This window comes from Cryptomeria japonica, chromosome 7, assembly GCF_030272615.1.
Source record: "Cryptomeria japonica chromosome 7, Sugi_1.0, whole genome shotgun sequence".
Lineage (NCBI taxonomy): Eukaryota > Viridiplantae > Streptophyta > Pinopsida > Cupressales > Cupressaceae > Cryptomeria > Cryptomeria japonica.
Genome location: NC_081411.1, coordinates 441530663 through 441549743, shown reverse-complemented (window position 1 = coordinate 441549743; position 19081 = coordinate 441530663). Strand labels below are relative to the sequence as shown.

The following is a 19081-nucleotide window of genomic DNA, read 5'->3' as shown; positions in this document are numbered from 1 at the left end:
TATGCATGCATGCATGGATGGATGGATGGATGGATGCATGCATGTATGTATGTATGTATATGCATGCATGTGTGCATGTGTGTGTGTGTATATGCATGCATGTGTGCATGTATGTATGTATGCATGCATGCATGTTTGTGTATGTATGCATGCATGTGCGTATGTGTATGTATGTATGTATGTATGTATGTATGCATGTTTAAACATGTTTGTATGTATGTATGATGCATGAAAGTATGTATCCATGCATGCATGTATGAATCCATGCATGCATTTATGTATGTATTAAAGAATTTGAAACTATATAATGTAAAACAGTGATACTCGTAATTGTCAATTAAAAAAATATTTAAAATTTAAATACCTAATAATTTGCAAAAATGAAACTAGTCATAAATTCATAATTCAGTGATTAGTCAAATGTCAATACAAAATGAAAATTACAATCAATATTTAATAATCCTCATATTGCTCTTCATCAAAAGCATCAAAGTCAACATTTGGTTCGATTTCACTTGAACCACAATGAGATACAATGCCACTTTTACTAGCCATGTATTGTACAAGCTACCTCATCTAAAGATATTCTCTGGTAAGTTGTGCTACAATAATGTCCAAGTCAACACACTAAGTAAGATCCCAATTCCTCATCACCCCCTCATTGTAATCAAGTTTGTAATGTGACAAGAGATCTTAATAACTAGTGGGGGTCAAGGAGTGAAGACCTTGATGAGATTGAGAGGCAACACCTCTCTTGGTGATTTAGGGGCAACACCCATCATAGGGTTGGGGACAGCACCCTTGGTGTATTCCCTATTGCAATACAAGGCAGGGTCAAGAGGGAAATCTTCCACCACCAAGCGAAAAATTAAGGCCTTCGAAACCACGCAAACCTTCATGATGCACACCATTTTTACAATTTTATTACTTAAGGGCCAAATTCAGTATGCCGACACTTTTTTGTTTATAAAAACATTTTTTTTAAATAACTTTTTCCTTTTTTGGGTGGGGCAGCCCTTGGGTCCCCCCTAGGTTCACCTAGGTTTGGCATAGGTTAGTATTGTGACCTCTTCACACATCGTCCCATTGCAAATGGGGACTTCCTCTTTTCCTACTTTCCGCGTTGGTTAGTTTAGGATTTTGGCAGCATAGTGGGCAATTTTGAGTTTCCTGCGCCTGAGTCTCCGAGTTTTGATCATGCCTATTGACGTTTAGGGTTTTTTGAAGTTATAGGATCAAGCGCGTAAAGTTGAGATTTTAAATGATCCTAATTTTGTCTAAGTGTAGAACTTTTGGGCGTTAACGTGTTTTTGAACATCCAGATCGGTGATTTTAAAGTGCTAGGTGTTTTAAGACCTTTTGGAGTTGTTTTCTCACTCCTAGGAAATTATTTAAGTTGATTTTGCACTTTATCCCGATAGGTTTCCTTTTGTTTTGCTCAAATTTTTGGTGAATTTGCCTAAATCCAGATGAGTTTTATTGAGTTTTGAGGCTCCTAGTGATTTTGAGTGGAAAAATCATCATTTTCCGGATGAAAATCCATATTCTAAGGGTCAAAAGGTCAAAATTCCACACTAGAGGTGCTTTTCCCCTCATATTCCTGACTACCCATGATTTTCCCCACTCAAAATCCAAACTGGACATGGATTTCCCGTAGAATCCAAACATGTCCTGTTTTTCCCCCATTCAGAATCCATACTGGGATCGATTTTCCACCAAGATGATTAATTTTGACTAAGTGTTGGGATTTTTTTCCTCACTGCCTTCGTTTTTCCACTGGGAGTATGGATAAGGTTGCGGATGACTTTTGTGATGATTCCTGACATGGATCGATTTTCCACCAGGACCTTTTGTGACGAGATTTTGTGGATTTTTATGCAGATATTCATTCCAGACCCTAGGCAAATTTCCACTGAGAGTGATTTTGATGATTTTGTGTTCAGATGAATGTCCAGACAGGGGTCAATTTTCCCCAAGGAGGATTTTTGTGCTAAGCGATGAAGTTTTAGTTGGAATTTTCATTCCAGACCCAAATCGATTTTCCCCTGGACCCATTTTTGTGCAATTTGGTGAATTTTTGATAGGGATTTTTATCCCTACTTGGATCGACTTTCCGTTATTGGTCATTTTTTTTTTTAATTTTGAAATATTTTAAATAAAGTGACCCACAATTAATTGTTTTTATGAAGTGCAACGATTATTTAAAAATTAAAAAAACAATTAATAAATGATTTGCAATGAACATTAAATGAATTTTACCTTCTAGAAGCAAATCAATTTTTCGCCAGGCAAGGATAAGAACAAGTTTTTTAATCCCACATTGCTTGTATGGTGAAAGTTGATGGTGAAAGCAAGCTTAAAAGGACAGATCCCAGCATTATTATATTATTATATTTGCCAAGTGTGTGATTGCAAAGGGCGATTTTTCCTCCAGCTAGCGATTTTTGGTGAAGTGTCAAGTTGACACCATTGAGCTGCAAGTTGATTTTATTATTTTTTTCCTCCATTTCCAGCTGGGCGATTTGTTTTGGCTGCCATTTGAGTGCCATTGAAGCTTCATTTTCAGACCATTTGAATGCTGTTGTAGGTCTGAAACTCCATTGTAGGGGGGCTGTCTTCAGAAAATCTTCATTTCTAGCCACCTACCCACTTTGGCGATTTTTCTTGGAGCTCGTTCCTTAATCATTTTTTGATCATTTTCAGGGATTTTTACTACTTTGCAAGGTGTTGGTAATTCTGAAACAATCCATTTTCAAACTTGTCCTCGGAAACTTTATTTTTACCAGCCATACTTACATTCCTGGATATGATTGTTTTCATCATTGAAATCGATTTTCATCAAATTTGTGCACAATTGGATGATTGCAACATGTTTTTAGAGATTAATTTGTGAAGTTGCAGGTTGTCTTCAGATTTGCTGGCAGCCATTGTTGACTTCGGAAGGTGTCTTCAGACATAGTTTTGTGTAAAAACACAACCTTTCACACCTTTCCTTAGTCATTGTTTGATCCGGTATACTCCTTTGCACTATATTTTGAATAAATTCCTAAGTATAAGGGAGGTGTTTTCAGACTTTGGTCTGAAAATTGTTAATTTCAATGAATTTCATGAGGGTTTTATACCCTAACCTTGTCACATTTTGCATTCTATTGTTAAATCTATTGAGAGTGTGGATTATTTTCCTGATTTCCATACCCAAATTTGTCTAAATCATTAGGAAATCAAAAATTTTGTCAGGAATATATTTCGAAGTTCTAACTTCTAGCTTCGTACAGGTACAATGTCAAAGTCTAGACTCAAGGAAAGGAGAGAGCAATAAAAGATAGTTGAGACTAGATTCTATCCAGAATCCAAGATGTCATCCAAATGGAAGGAGGTTACAGACACGAACATGCATTTCCTGGACATGAACCAGATGTGACAACGGATGTTCAGAATTGGGAACTAGATTTCTTCCCCAACTTATGTGAACATTATGAAGAGTGGCATTTATCAAGCCGTTGGATTTCCGCAATCCATACAATGCAGTGTGAGCTTATCCTGGAGTGTGCACGATGTTATGATCCTCACTCCCGAACGATCAAAACTCCTAAGGCTTCCATCATTGCCTACCTTGTTGAGGATGCGATTGTTGAGGTGTTTAGAATTCCACAAGGAGCGGACATGAAAAATATAACTAAGGATGAATATGATGACCGATAAGAAGAAGATGGATGCGTGCAAGACCGTAGTAAACAAGGAGTGGATGATCGAGCCTAGGACTCAACATTCCAAGGCTCCCAAGACACTCATGTGCACAGACTTCAAAGAGGAATATAGTGATTTAGTATTCCTACTTAACCGAGTGATGGGGATGCCGCAAGGTGCAATATACGATGGATGGATATTCTATTTCATCCAGGATTGTCTAAAAGGAACATTGATAAATTGGTCTAGAATCATAAGTGACAATCTCGATTTTCAGCTGAGGAATGTGGAGCGGTCCAGATCATTCGCCATGACTTCCTATTTGGTGTACCTGCTTGCAAGATTTGTTACTTACAAGGGATTGATATGCAAAGGCGAAGTCGGGAATGGACAAGGACAATTCAAGAGTTATGAATGCTATCCACAGCTGAACATGTATCGAATTGAAGATTATAAGAGAGTGAATGATGTATTCACAATGTACATGATGTGAATGTTACAAGGTGGAGTCCACAGGAGGTTGTCCAAGGAGGCAACGGAGCTGATAGAGAAATATGGATCGTGGTATATACAGTTTCCCACTTTCACATACTTTAGGATTCATGGATTTCAATCCAAACCTTACAGGCTTCCTAGGTATCCTTCTGAGAGTGCGATCTTGTTGGAAGTGATGAGACAGCTTATGGAGTTTGATTCTATCCACAAGGAAAAGCACAGATCGGGCATGTCATTTCCTATTTCAATTGGGAAGACATTGGAGGTTTGCCAATCTGCCTTAGCAACTAGCACAACAAGTGAGGAACTTGCATTCTATCGATTTTCAACATACAAGAGAAGAGAAAGGCTTGATCCAGATAAGAAAGTTGGAAGGATCAATGGACAAAAGTTCATCCACAAGGTAGACATAGAGGATTATTAGGCCAACCTGATGGACGACCAGGCAGTAAAGAGAAGAATGTGGTCCAAATTGTTAGTGGATTTCATGAGGAAGTGTGGAATTTTCCTCATTCCCGACCAAGTGTTAGATGACAGGGATCATACGCATCCACAAAATGAAAATGAAATGAAGAAGGCGATTCTATTGCCTAATTGGTCAAAACCAGAAGAAATAGATTTGAATGTATTGATGAGAGAGGTCTTGAGTTTCTCCCGAGCATGGGTGGATATTCAGATGAACAGATTAGTTGATATGGGTGTTACCTTCACTTATGAAAAGATGAAACCGGAGGAATCCTCTTTCGAAGATGATCAGAGGACTATCAGTGATATTAGGATTCATGCGGATGAAGAGAGTCAAGCTCCCAAGAGAAGGAAGAACACACCAGAAGAAGTCAAGGCTAGAGGGAAGAAGATTGAGGTTAAGAAGAAGAAGCAAAAGACTATCATTCCTTCACCTATCATTCCTTCACCACCCCTCAATGTCTCATCAATCAAGGAAGTTGAAGTGTCAGAACAAAACAAGGGGACCGAGAAATGTTCCAACACAGTGATACTACTAGAGAATATTCAGGATTTACATGCCACAGCGACATCTGCTCCACCTAACGAGGATGATGATCAGTCAGGATCCCCTACTGTCCTTTTGGAGGTTAGTTTGGGAAAGAATGTATAAGATTTGACCGAGGATAACCCTGATGATGATGATGATGTCATCTTTGGCATTGAGAGAGCTTGATCGAGAGATGTGTCTCGATGATGGTATGGAGATGGCCACTATTCTTGATTGGCTGATGAAGAGTATGGAGAAAAGTAAGAAAATGATAGAGGCACGGCCTATTGATGACATTGATGACTACTTAGCTAGGAGCAATAAGGGGAGAGAGCCTGAGAGAGCTGAGATTTTGTGACACATAGCTAGAGATGAGATGTGAATGCAAATTGCGCAGGTGGTTGTTCCTATTGCAGGTGTGACAGCGGACATTGCTACTCCCATGGATTTCCAGTTTACTTCAGTTGCCCTTGGTCGTACTACAAGACAGCAGGAATTTCAGGAGGTTGGTGATAACCTCAAGGCTATCAATGCGAGATTGGATAGAGAAATTGAAGAAAACCAGAAGTACAAAGAAGAGAATATCAGACTTAGAGAGTACATTGCAGGGAAAATAGATTGAAAATACAAAGAGACAGGCGGATGATTTCCTTACTCGGTTTGTCCAGGCATTTGACAAGACAACAGAACTCATATTCAGAATACAGTATTTGGAGGGAGTTTGGAAAGACCTATTCAGGAGAAGACTATTCCACGCCTTAGAGCTTTGAAGAAGATTCCTAGGTCCACATTGGTTAGGGAGAATTTTGTGCACAATGGAGATAGATACGATTTCCATGGCTGGTATTGTTCATTAGCCATGAAGAAATCAACTTATGAGAGCACACAACTAAGTTGTGCAAAGATGGAAGGATCAATTCATGATATTCAGTTGAAGATCCTTGCCTCAATTGAGGAGTTATTGGGGGTTGATGTCAATGAGGTCAGTGGTTTGCACTTGGCAGAATTAAGAGACAAAATGAAATTCATGTATTTCAATCAGTTGGATTCTTTAAAGAAGAGTCAGATCGATGATTTGGTCTCTTTGTTGATTCATGTTCATAATTCGCAGAAACTTATGCCAGATTGGGAGAACACTTTGGATGCTTGCTCGGATGCATTGGACGTGATTGATTTACAACAGGATACCTTACCCAGCATTTCCATGGAGGAGCTAGATTCTGTATTGGTTAGATTCTTGAAGTATGCTAGGAGAGAGAGGGATGCAAGGAGGAATCTTCTAGAAGATTCCCTATTTGATGACTAGGTATCTTTCTATTGGGCCATATGTTGGTGGCTCCATTTTTTATGTAAACCCTAATTAGGGCAACTCTAGGGTTTTGTTGGCATAATCTTGGCCCTTGATTTAGTTTTAATCTTGGCCATCCATTTTGTATGAGATTCTATATATACCTCATTGCCTCTCATTTGTAAGGGAGAGAATTTGTAGAATTGTTGGTATATGCTGCAGCTATTTGAATATAAATCATTGTTCGACTTGATGGTGATTTTGTTTTTCAAGTGTTGTTTTGCATTCAAGGTTCTCAATTCCTCCAAGTTAGATTAGAATTTTAAATTTAGAATTTTCTTTCAATGTTTGTTAGATTGAATGAAAGAATTGTTGAGTATATTTGTGTGGAATCTATTAATCCATACCACTAGCCTCTAGCTGGTTGTAAATGTGTTGTGCGTGGTAAACTGGAAATTCATGCAAACTTAACTTCGATTATTACATATCCATTGTCATGCATCAACTTGGATGGTCTCAATGCTTGATGGTAATAGTTTGAAAATCTATGAAGTATACCCTAGATGATTGCACTAAGCTCATGTCAAAATCTGTTCGATTTGATGGTGAGACCTTGCCTAGTTTGATTCCACTAAATTTGTTCATCATTTCTTACATTCCTAGGCTTAGAATAGATTTCCAGAACCTTATTCCCTTTTGCCATTTTTTAGTAAGTCTTGTTAGAATTGAGTCCAGAACTACATTGCCATATCCTAAGTTATTAGCACACCCATTCCATATCATGATAAATGAAGTTAATTCGAACAATTGTGTAAGTCCCCAAGTAAAAACAGCAATTCACATCGACCATTGAGTTACCCACTCTTCAAGACCTGACTGTAGAAACCTTGGAATCATTTTAGTTGATCTTACCCTTAGCATCTGAGGTGATTTTGTTCAAGAGAGGGTAAATTACTTTGGTATTTTATTTTGAATGTTATGTGCATAAAACACACATCAACAGTTAGCCCAAGGTCCCTCTTGAGAACAAGAAGGACCCATAGGGAATTTGGGGTACCCAAAAGAGACCTTGGTCAAACTAGCCCAAGAACTGGACCCAAACCATACCCATACAAGTATGGGAGTATTTTAGAGAAACTTGGTAACATAGTAATTCTTTAACAGCATTGAGGGTGGTTGAATCTTCTATTCATAACACGCATTTTGATTGATAAGGGATTTACAATATTGACATATCGCTGATCAGGACTAATTTCAGTAGGATTTGGCACCTACATTTGGTATTTATTCATCATTCATCTAGCAAATGTTTGAAAATTCATATATTTCCTAATATTGTCCAATTGGAAACATTAAATAGTGCTAGGATTAGGGCAAATCCTCCTCTTCTTCAATCTCTACAAAACTTGGGAGGGTGATCCTTGAGGCCTCAACAAGATAATGTAGATGTCAAACCTAGGTCTTGAGCAACCATGCCCTAATGGAAGCCAAGAGTAGACCTGAAAGACTTCATGTAAAGCAGATTATACATTAGATACATGTGCACCAAGGATGTGGAATGAGTTATACCACTTGAGATGAGTTCTTTTAACACTTCATATTGCATATGCATCTAAGAACCAGTCTCGAAAGACTAACATAAGATATGACTAATTAGCAGCTGACAAGATTCATCATAATCTAAGTTGCAGGGTTCGCCAGGTTCAGGGCCTAGTACTGGTCCAATTCGTTTTGGGTTTGGATCCTGGTCCGGTTCGCCTTTGGGTTCGGCCAGGGTTTGTACCCGGGCAAGCTGGTTCATCTAGGTGCCCAAATTTACATTCTTTTTTGCAAAATTAAATAAAAATTTATAGCAATGAGTTTAGACTTGCAGATTTGTGTGATTGTTTTGCAAGTTATCATACAGGTTTAAGACTTAAAATTATTAAGAACAACAATAGGCAATTGATAGATTTATTCAATCTTTTATGTCTGAAGCAAGATAAAACAGAGCAGCAAACAATCGAATTCTGACACTTGTTAACCTTATACAATGTGCTAGAGAGCAATGCTCAATCCTAACAGAAAAATACCCATGCATTAGCTCATTCTGATTTACAATCCTCGGCTTATGAAAAGCAACAAAAATATTCAGTTTCCTGAGCTCACTTTCTTGACTGCTCATTCTTCTTCTTCTTCATCATCTTCAATGGTATTAGTCGTTTCCGTGAAAGACTTTTCCTGTTATTCTTGACTGCTATTGCATTTATTCTTGACTTGCAATTAGTCTTTCATCTTCGTAGTGCTATTCTTGACTGTTATTGCAAGAAGAAGAAGAATCCATTAGATGATTTAAACTTGGTATAAAGTTCCAATTGTTGCAAGTTGAATTTTGAAACAATGATACTTGAACTTGATATTATCATTTTAATATTTTGATGTTGAACTTTAAGTATATGATGCTATGATGGTATGAACTATGATCATGATACTATGATGGTACTAACGAACCCAAACCCCAATTCAAAATTTTGGCGTACTGGCGAACCAGTTCTTTGAACACGAACCCAAACCGGCAACTTAGATCATGATTAATCATCACAAAGTCATAAAAGAGCGTAGAACAAAGCCTACATTAAAACTGAAATGGAAGGTAGTTCTTGAATGTTTTAAATGTGATGGTGGTGAACAAGTAACAGCAGATTAGGGCCTTGATCATATTGGGTAACTGAGTCAAGTTTCAAACTTCTCACACAAACACATGTAAACCAAAAGTGTATTCATGAACCATAAGCTAGGCTCTATGATTGAAGAAACACATTCTTGTATATAATCAAGAGCATTCATAACAAAGTCTACTTAGTAATCCAAGACTGAATAAGATAAACCCATATATTGCATTACAAATATTGCACCAAATACACTTCAATACATTTTACAATCCCTACATGAATCAACCAACTATTGCAAGGACAAACCAGCAAGTGTGACCTCAGGAACGAATATAGCATACCCATTCCCTAAATTAACCTTAACCTAGAGACACTTGTGTCATGAAGAAAGCCTTATGTTCTACACCTTTTATTGGCTTGCAAAAACCACTTGACATGGGAGGCTAAACTTGGACCTTCCATTAATGTCTTAGAACATGCCTGGCCAAAAGAAGAACACCTCTATAGTAGGGTCATGCCCAAAACCAAAGAACCAAAGCTAATACAATTTGCAAGGAGCAAGAGCAAAGAAGAATATTCCATGTCTTCTAGGATTGTAACAAATCATCTTCTAGGATTGTGCACCCATTATCTCTTTCTTGAGATGAGTCAAGTTCGATGAATCTGGACATGTTGACCTTGGATTATTTGATTGGTAGAGGTGAGTAAGCACCACCTTAGCTTGCATGTTTTGCAAAGTTTCTCCTTTCTTCATCTAGCTCTTTGTTTCAACTCCACTTCTATATCATCATAAAGAAGTCTCATTCTTTATATCTCCATCGAATGAGCTCTTAACTTTGATTAACTCTTCTAAATTTTAAAATGCTTTCTTTACGCTTTATCATGCACTTCCATCTTCATCTTCGCCACCCTCCTTCTTGGATATCCTTGACTTTATCTTCTTTGTCGTAGTTGCATCCTTCATGTTGTGACATCCTTCTTTGTCACCTTCTTGAATATCTTGATCTTGTCTTCCCTCACGTTCTTGCCTCTTCATCCTTCATTCATCATCATTCTACGCAATCATTCTTGAAAAGAGAAAATACCTTGAATCATAATTGTGAATGAAACCTTATGTTAATTATGGAATTCCTTGAGTGAATTGCAAGAAATTCATGATAAGAAAATTAAAGTTAAAATCTTGCATTCCTAATTCATCTTGAAGAACTTAAAAGAATTTTTATGAAAAGTAATCTTCCAAATGGAATTGTAAAACAAGCGTTATCCTAAGGAACAAATCATTTGAATTTTCAAAGCGTCATCAAGAATTAACAAAAGTTGCTTCATAAGATGCTTCACAAACCCTTCTAAAATCCTTGGTTCTTCACTTCCCTCACAAAGTTTTACAAAAGAATGAACCTTAATACATTCTGGTTTTGCCTTAAATAATCTGGAAATAATACTCTCAAACTTGGAATTTATCTAGAATGATGTCTCAAATGTGGAAATGCTCAAAAATGGTGAAGAAAATTGCTCACATCTGCATATGAATAATTAGTTTTTCCTTCACAAATTGCCTCCTTTCTGCTATTGAATTTGCTCCTTATCTTGGTTGTCATTCAAACACTTCTCCTGGAATTCACTCCTTAATTCTGCTCCTTATTCACTTTGAATCTGCCTTTAATTTGCTTTGAATGATGTTAGAAATGATTGTTCTAATATTGCATTTATAGGCATTCAAGGGCAATTGCACCTTCTTGTCATGTGTTCGCCGGGTAAGAATTTGATTTCATTTTTTGAATTGCAACTTCTCTCCTTCAAGTCAGCCTCCCTCACTTAGGCTTTGCATTTTAAACAAAAACATTTTTTTTGGAGGGAAATTTCATGTTTTCTTTCTAGGTTGGCCCTCTTTGATCATGGATTTTACCTTGTTTTGAATAGCTATATATGCAAGGTGGAGCACTCATATTTCCAAGCAGGTTTTTGACTTGTGCCAGGATTCCTTGGCAGATTTTTGCCCTATGCTTGGATTCCTAGGCGAGATTTGAAGGTGATCAAGGATTGTTGGGTGGGAATTAGCCTTGCTCATGGATTTCTTGGCGGGATTTTGGGCTAGGCATAGATTCATAGGCAGGATTTTGGGCTAGGCATAGATTCATAGGCAGGATTTTGAGGTCCTTGTGCTTGTGCTTGGATTTCCCTATCAAATTCCATGGAAAATTAACCCTTCACCTTGGATTTCTTTTTGAGCAATTTTTCCTTTCACAATTTCTCTTGTTGGATTAAACACTATTGAAAGGTGTGCGCCCTTCATCCCCTTGGTTGTTCAGCGCGCCCTCAAGGATTCGCGACATGGCTTAACCACCTCTCGTGGTTTGTTAATCTCTAGAGTTTGTATCGAGCGTTAACAGGTCAATCTTTTGGCACAATGGAAAACCTTGGCTAACAAATGGTATCAGAGCTCAAGGCACGGGTTTGAATCCCTTGATCACACTAGGTGGGGATTGTTGGAAGGTGTGCACCCTTCGTCCCCTTGGTTGTTCAGTGTCGCCCTCGAGGATTTGCAACATGGATTAACCGCCTCTCGTAGTTTGTTTATCTCTAGTGTTTGTATCGGGCGTTAACAAGTCAATCTTTTGGCACAACAGCAAACCTTGGCTAATGAAAACCCCTATTTCCTTTTCATTTCATGGATAAAATTCTTCTTTCATCTTTTATTTCAAAAATCAATTCCTATTTCAACTTTAATCCAAGGATAAAATTCTCATTTTAACTTTGGAATCTTCATTAAACTTTATCTTAAGTTGAGAATTTTCCATGATCTTTATCTCAACCTTGGAATTTTTCCATGACTCAATTTTAGATTCATCATTCCATTCTTGACAACCTTCACCTCTCCTTATCAAATTTCATGTTTTGTCGAGTGAAATTTCCTTATGACTTTGCCCTCTATTCCTCATCTTGAAGGTCGCTTATTTATGGATTCTAAACTTATCATGTTTTATCCTTGGATTTATCATACATTCCCTGCTAAAATTCTGGATTCTCTTGTTTTACTGAAGGATTGATTGCACATTCCTTGTTCAAATCTTGGATTTTCCTAGTTTTCATCCGGATTGACAAGACATTTCTGCCTTCTCCCAACAGCTAGGAGACCAAAACTACCGCCAAGCTAAGTGAAACAATTAAGCTAACAAGCAAAAAGAGGGGGTCCCATTTGCAATGGGGTGTGTGTGTTTACATTACAACACAATAGAAGCCCCTTTGCCCAACCAGTGTGCCACTCCAACAAGAGTTAAAACTCCTCCGATCATCACCAAAGACCATCCTAATTTTGACAGTCAATTCAAATGTCAAAAAAGAAAGAGCTCCAGAAGTAAAAATAAGTAACCCAAGAGATTTTTCACAGGGAATCAAAATATGCAATCAAATCTGGAAAATTCTGATGTACAATAACGGTGATAGTACGAATTCTGACTCTCCCATACAAACAAATTCTTGCACCAGAGAACCCAAATGAAGTCGTTGCTCTCCAAACAAGCATCCCTCACCTCGAAAAACATTACAAGAAATGTCTATCACTCCACTAACTTGTTGAATTACTTCAATCTTAAGAAAAAGTGATCCCTACAAATGTCAAATTGCAACCAAATACCCTCATGTATTATCACCAAGTCTTGGGGCACCAACTAGCTGCAAAGGACCAAACCCAAGGAGGGACGAGGGGGCAGGGGGCACCATGGTTACTCATGAGAATTAAGTGCAAGTCTCATGACTGATAAAAACAAAATTCCGTGCAAACAATAGATCAACACAAGAACATAATCATATGAAAAGTGCCTTCCAAAGCACCCAAACACATGTATACTTAATATAGGAGAGAAGGATGGATATCAAAGGAAGCATAGCCCCCATTTACACAACTATTCTGAAGATAACAAAGGGAGGGCAACCACTCTATGGCTTACAATGCCAGCATCTATCCCAAAGGAATTCCAAAACATTGGTAACAAAATAGTCCTGATAAGATGGATATTTTTCACTCACTTCAGCTCTTCTAACTGCATGTAATTGAGATGTCTTTGCATGCATCTCAAATTTTTTGCTTGTCTAATTCTCAGCTACTTTTCATGTGCTTGGCCTTATCCAGCCAGCATCCATCCTCATCCTTGTGATCCTATTTAACCATACTACAAAGGAATGTATGAGTAAGTTTTGGCAGCTATTTTCCTAATATATGAGTATGTTTGTTTGTCCTCACTCTACTATTAATTGATATATTAACAATTCATGTACTAGAGAAAGATATGGCGATTCCTCCTAAGAGGGGTGATTTCAGTATAAAAGATATGCAAAAATGCACTTTTATGGGATCTCTTTTGACGCAACATAAATCCGATTTACTTTGCAAGTAGTGTGGATTAAAGAGCAAATTTGTGGCAACTTGCCATATTACAAGTCCATCTCTAGCACCATACGTTTAGATATATTTTAACTATTATTTCTTACTTTCATATGACAACTCTACCATTATTAATCATACATAAGATTTCTATCATGAATATAAGAATACATGAGCCACAGATGCATACCCTCTTTTTACAAAACCACCAAGATGTTGGCACCTTGGCCATTGTTTAAGAACAATGTAAGCTTGCAAATCAATTTAATCTTGACAGGCAAAATTATGGTTCTCTTGCTATTAAGTCATCTGTGAACTCGTTAATATTTGTTGAATAAAGACAGGACACATTAATATGTCTTGGAAACACACTTTCAAACTCGCTAACTTCTCTTCAAAAAATGCAAGTATTCAACTATGTATCTCTTCATTCAAAGAAAGGGGCACTTGACAACTATTACGTAGGAAAGATATGAGAGATTCAGTTGGGGCGTCGAACTAGTTAACCCAACACCTTACAGGATGTTGGCAACAAATGTCAAACAGTTCTTGGTGAGGACTTCCAAGATAATTTTGGCACTTAGTCATGTTCCAGTCCTAAACCTGAGATTTCCAATGGAAAAAATTTATGCATGCTTTCCCCCAGTAGTGACTAAGTAGACATAGTGCATGCTAATTCCTTTACTCTAATTGTCTGTTTTACTATTCCATGAGTCACAAGTAGGAGACTGATCCCTGACAAGCTATCGTATACTCTTAACTTAGAAAAGGATGAAAATGCACAGTTGAGCAATACAATTCAAAGTTAGAATTATTTAATGTCAAGCTTGTATAGTGCTAGAGACATGCAACCATCTTCTAGACCAGCCCTATCATCCAACAATATATTTCATAATTAGAAATGGATGATAATACAAAGTTGACTAATTTACAATTGAAATAGAAATCATTATTTTTAATAATACTTACTTCCAATCTTAGACAATGGCACAATCATTTGTAGAGTTGTAAATGTTAGTGGTTTCCAACACATAAAAAATTTAGATTCTTATTTTAACTTAATTCAAGTTTCAAAGAATAATATCTAATCAAGGCATTAATAATATCTAATCTAGATGAATATATTCTGCAATTTTCAAACCAGAAAATGCAAACTGTTGCTTTCAACAATGTTGACTAAATTTTGGGAAATAAAATCATTGATAAATTTTGTTCTAAAGAAATGCTTACTAGGTTCATTAGGGAATTATTGGTGCAAGAAACAAAAAACTTACAGCAACAACAAATCCCCAGTTGGCAATAGGACCCCAGAAGTGGGTTGTCTTGGGGCCTACAGGGCTATTCAAAAAAGTCCGAAATGTTGTTGCCATTCTGTGTTCCAAATGCACTTAAAATTACCTTGTAGACACCAAAATAATAGCAAACGTATAAATTAATGCCTTTGAATATAATAGTTATCTTCTACCGGAAGGAAACAGAACTAATGTCTATTGAAATTTATTGCTGAATAGACAAAGATTTCATAATGTGAAGATTGTTGCTTTTCATTATTCTATAAAAAATAAAAGGGCACTGCAGTAGGATGGGATCCACTACCCTCTCTCAACATGATAACATCAATTGTTGTTTGAGTAAAGATAAGCTTCGACTTTGAATAGAAATCAAATAAAAAAGCCTGGGAAGAAAAAACAACATCAATTTGATAATAAATAAGCCTCTTAACAAGACATTAAACCTCACAAAATAATAGTATGGTGCTATTTGAATCTATCCTTGGTAGAGAAGCTCAATATAGTATTGATTCTGAGGGCAAAAGAATTTCGTCAAATGATTGCTTTTATTTCATATACCCATATGAGATGTTGCTGCTACAAAGTCCTTCTGGCCATCTTTTAAATTGTTACGCAAAGATACTGAGTTGCTGGATCATTATTTCAATGCACCAGAATGTCTCACTACCATTCAAGACAAAGTTAGATAAAATTGAAAATGTTTTGTTAGGCTAAAATAAGAAATGTCCAATGTGTCTACTGGACTGTGACCTAGTAGTACGGTAAGAGTGGCTGTCATGATAAACAATACAAGTTCAAACTGCACAGAGCTTGCTACCATGCTGATTATGTTGCTATGTGATGAACAAGTTCCCATTGAATCCCCCCATTGAATCTTGACATAACAAAAAAACCCTAGAATTTAGCTTCTTCAACAAATTAAAAAGGAGTTAAAATGTGTTCTATGATGCCTTAGGTGCATAGCATTTACTATTTACCAAGTCCTCCAGAGATGAGTCTCTGTACCAATCTCAGCCCCCCATCCTGCAATATACTATTTATTTTCTTACTCAAAGATTGTTCCTAGAATTTTGAGATATCATTAGATATCCATCTTTCATGTTCCATGCTTCCATAGTCTAGGGGCCATTTAATACTGGGCTTATGGGACCACCTATTATTGACCAAGAGTAATGGTGGCTGATGGGTGTGGGTTCAGGGAGCTCGCCTGAACCAGAAACAGCAAGAAAGCCTGCCCTGAAAAGAGGTCTTGATCAGGGCATGACTAGGAGCAACACACAAACAATAAATAAGAATTGAGGGAATGTTCAAATCACGTTAAAGATTAGATGCACTCCCAAGCATAGAGAATAACCTCAAGAAATGTTAAGTTGTAAATGGAACCACCTAGCAACAGCTGTCAGAAGGAGAGGAGAGACAACCCCTGCAAAGTTTTTGAAGAAAAGATCCTGACTGTTGATCCTAGGAATAAATCTGCACCACATTAAAGACAAAGTGCTACTTATATGCTTGGCCAAAAGTATAAAGAGAGAGAGTGATAGAGTGATAGACTTGGATGAATAGTCAAAACAAGATAGTTAGAGGGTGAAAGTAATAAAGAGAGTAATAACCTCATGTTCCCATGCGGCTCCTTAAGTGTGTTTTCTGCTTAAATTTAAGCAGTTAAGTGTTCCCATGGAAAATTTAAATTGTGAAAAAAGGATAATAAAGAATCTTTTCCTATTTTTGCGGAGCAGCTATTGTTTAGGAAATGAAGTTAGGCCGTGAAGAAAAAAGGGGGGCTCAAATAAGCAGCAACTGCTTATTTAAAAAAATGTAAGGTGTCTCCATAAATTTCTTTCCTCTCTTTTATTTGCCACCAAATTTTCACATTTTCATTTACCATCAGAGTTTCCCTCCAAATTTTATGCAAAAAATTAATAATAATACTACTAGTAGCAAAATTAAAATGACTGCTTGAAAATAAGCAGCAAAATTAGCAGCTGCATGGGGCCACTACCTCCACAAATTACTCCTAAAACAATTGAGCAGTGACTGCTAGCCAAAATAAGCTAAGCAGGTGCATGGGGCCTTGCCCTAAGTATATAGTTAGATATAAAGATAGCCAAATAGGTTAATTGTGTAAAGTTTGCATTCTCGTGCACAACCTATGTACTTCAAAGGAATTAAATGAGAAACAAATATGTTCTCCACATTCTTGTCTCTATTGTTTGTACATGGTAAATACAAACAATGTTTTAATAACAAAAGCTAAGTAAGTTTAGAATTTTGTGCACAAGCATCCTTGACATGGTCATCTTTGTGCAGTGCTAACTAATGTGCAGACTTGATGATAAACAGACTTTTGCAGGCCTTTCACAGCAGCCCCCATGGAGTGTTACAATTTAGGTGAGCTCTCAGGCCTCTTCCAGACCTCAGTGATAAACCAGTGTGGAATTCCCCACCTTAGGGTGGTCATCAGTTTCTGCATGACGGTAGGGCAGCTGCCTGCGCACCCGCACCAGTAAAAGGGCCCTAAGATTTTAGTTCCATTGTTGAGATCTGCATGAAAAGCATGCTAAAATTCACCTATCAACAAGGAAATACATAGAAAATAGCTATATAGTTTTTACTAAAATATATCTTAAAAATTCGTGTAAAGAATCAAAGGTTGCGGAGAAAACTAGATGGATATGAAGATTGGGAGTTTCTGAAGGGTGTGCAGTAAAACATTTGTTAAATTTACAGAAAAACAAATGTCTTTGCTAGTTCCATAAACCTGGAACATGCAGGAAGTATGGATTTGAATGTCCAAAAATCTTGGGGAGATAAGTTGAGCTCGGGAAAATAAGAGTGTAGAGAATAAAATGAGAGTAAAAATGTTTGGATTTATAATGACCCAATTTTGTCACCATGGTTTAAAGCCAAAATCAGGGACCCAAAGACTTAAGGGGTCTTTACAAGATGATAAATAAATCTGAATACTAGATAGCTTATGCTTAAGGTTCCAATGAATTTTAATGAATCCCTGGACATTTGGTGAAGTATATAGCCTTAAGTCTAAGCACATTAAAGTAACTTAAAGAAATGGAGGACTATTTAGATGGTCCTAAACATTATCCAAATGTGTGTTAAATAAACTAAGACATATATGATTGCCCTAGATGATTCCTAATTTTAAGACAAATATTTGAATATTATGATGGCAGATCATGTTGATGATTCTAATCATGAAATAGAATAACTAATATCATCCCAAGTAACTGTAATTAACATTAAGATTTTTTATTATTTGTTATGATTTAACCAGATACAAAGGTTGCAGGCCACAGGTGAAAAGCCAACTCAAGTTGAAGGGCAGTGCCTAATCCAAGTGGTGTAGGCCAAGTGGTAACCATGTTGGCAAAAAGCCTGCATGGTCTTATGATGCAGAGCAGAGAAAAGTAATCATGATGGAGTGCGTTAAACACCCAGGTCTTGACAGGTAATATTAGAGGATTATACTTTGGAGAATGAGGTTATCTAGATAGTAATCATAGACAAGTGAATATGTGGTGAACACACAGAAGTCAACAAGAATCCAAATGGACCAAGCCAAGAGCAGAACAACATGAACAAAGCAAGAAATCACACCTACAAGTAAAGAGTTAAGAAATAAATATTAAGTGGAGTTAAAAGTTTCCAAATCACAAAAATTGGGAAATGATAGTAGCACATAACAAACCAAAGAAAAAAAATTCCAAACATTGCATTCACCTAGGAAATGAGCCTATAGAAAGGCACCAAGTGTCCACAAGAACTAGAGAAAATAATGCTACAAAGCGAAGAGAATAGAGTGACAGGGCTTGACCAAAAGATTAGTAGTCAGATGTCAAGTTGAAAAACGGGAGCTGTGAGACCTAATTTGGCAAAAAAGGGTCATTGAATCTGTAGCATCACTCAATTACTAGTACTCATTACCCACTACAAAGGTAATCACCTATGTGGAGATGGCTCGGTGAAATAGGGGGCTTACCTCCCCTAGTTTAGGTATGTGCACAAAGGAAATAGCAAGATGTGGAGAAGGAAGAGTTCAACTATAGCTTTATCCCCAAGATGATGTATTTATGAGCATACCCTAATTCAATGTTTAAATATATCCTAATTGTTATATTATTTGTAAGTGTGTCGTGAAATCTAAGGGAAACTAGAGAGACACAAGATATATGTGTGTATTGCATAAAGAAATCAAGAGATTAAACAATATAATGAAATTAGTCCCAAAGTTCAGGCATCCAGATGGTCATTCTATATGTCTATACATGTGCATTCATT

General features: G+C 37.0%; 1 protein-coding gene across 1 annotated transcript in view; it reads right to left on the bottom strand.

The window, feature by feature from the left end:
• Positions 1-19081, bottom strand: part of LOC131030426 (mitochondrial pyruvate carrier 1) — a 123167-nt gene that overhangs the window by 61410 nt on the left and 42676 nt on the right. Inside the window, exon 2 of the mRNA XM_057961263.2 lies at positions 14771-14894. Within this exon, the coding sequence (XP_057817246.1) occupies positions 14771-14866 (96 nt within the window). The 5' untranslated portion in view covers positions 14867-14894. The remainder of the gene's footprint in view (positions 1-14770; positions 14895-19081) is intronic.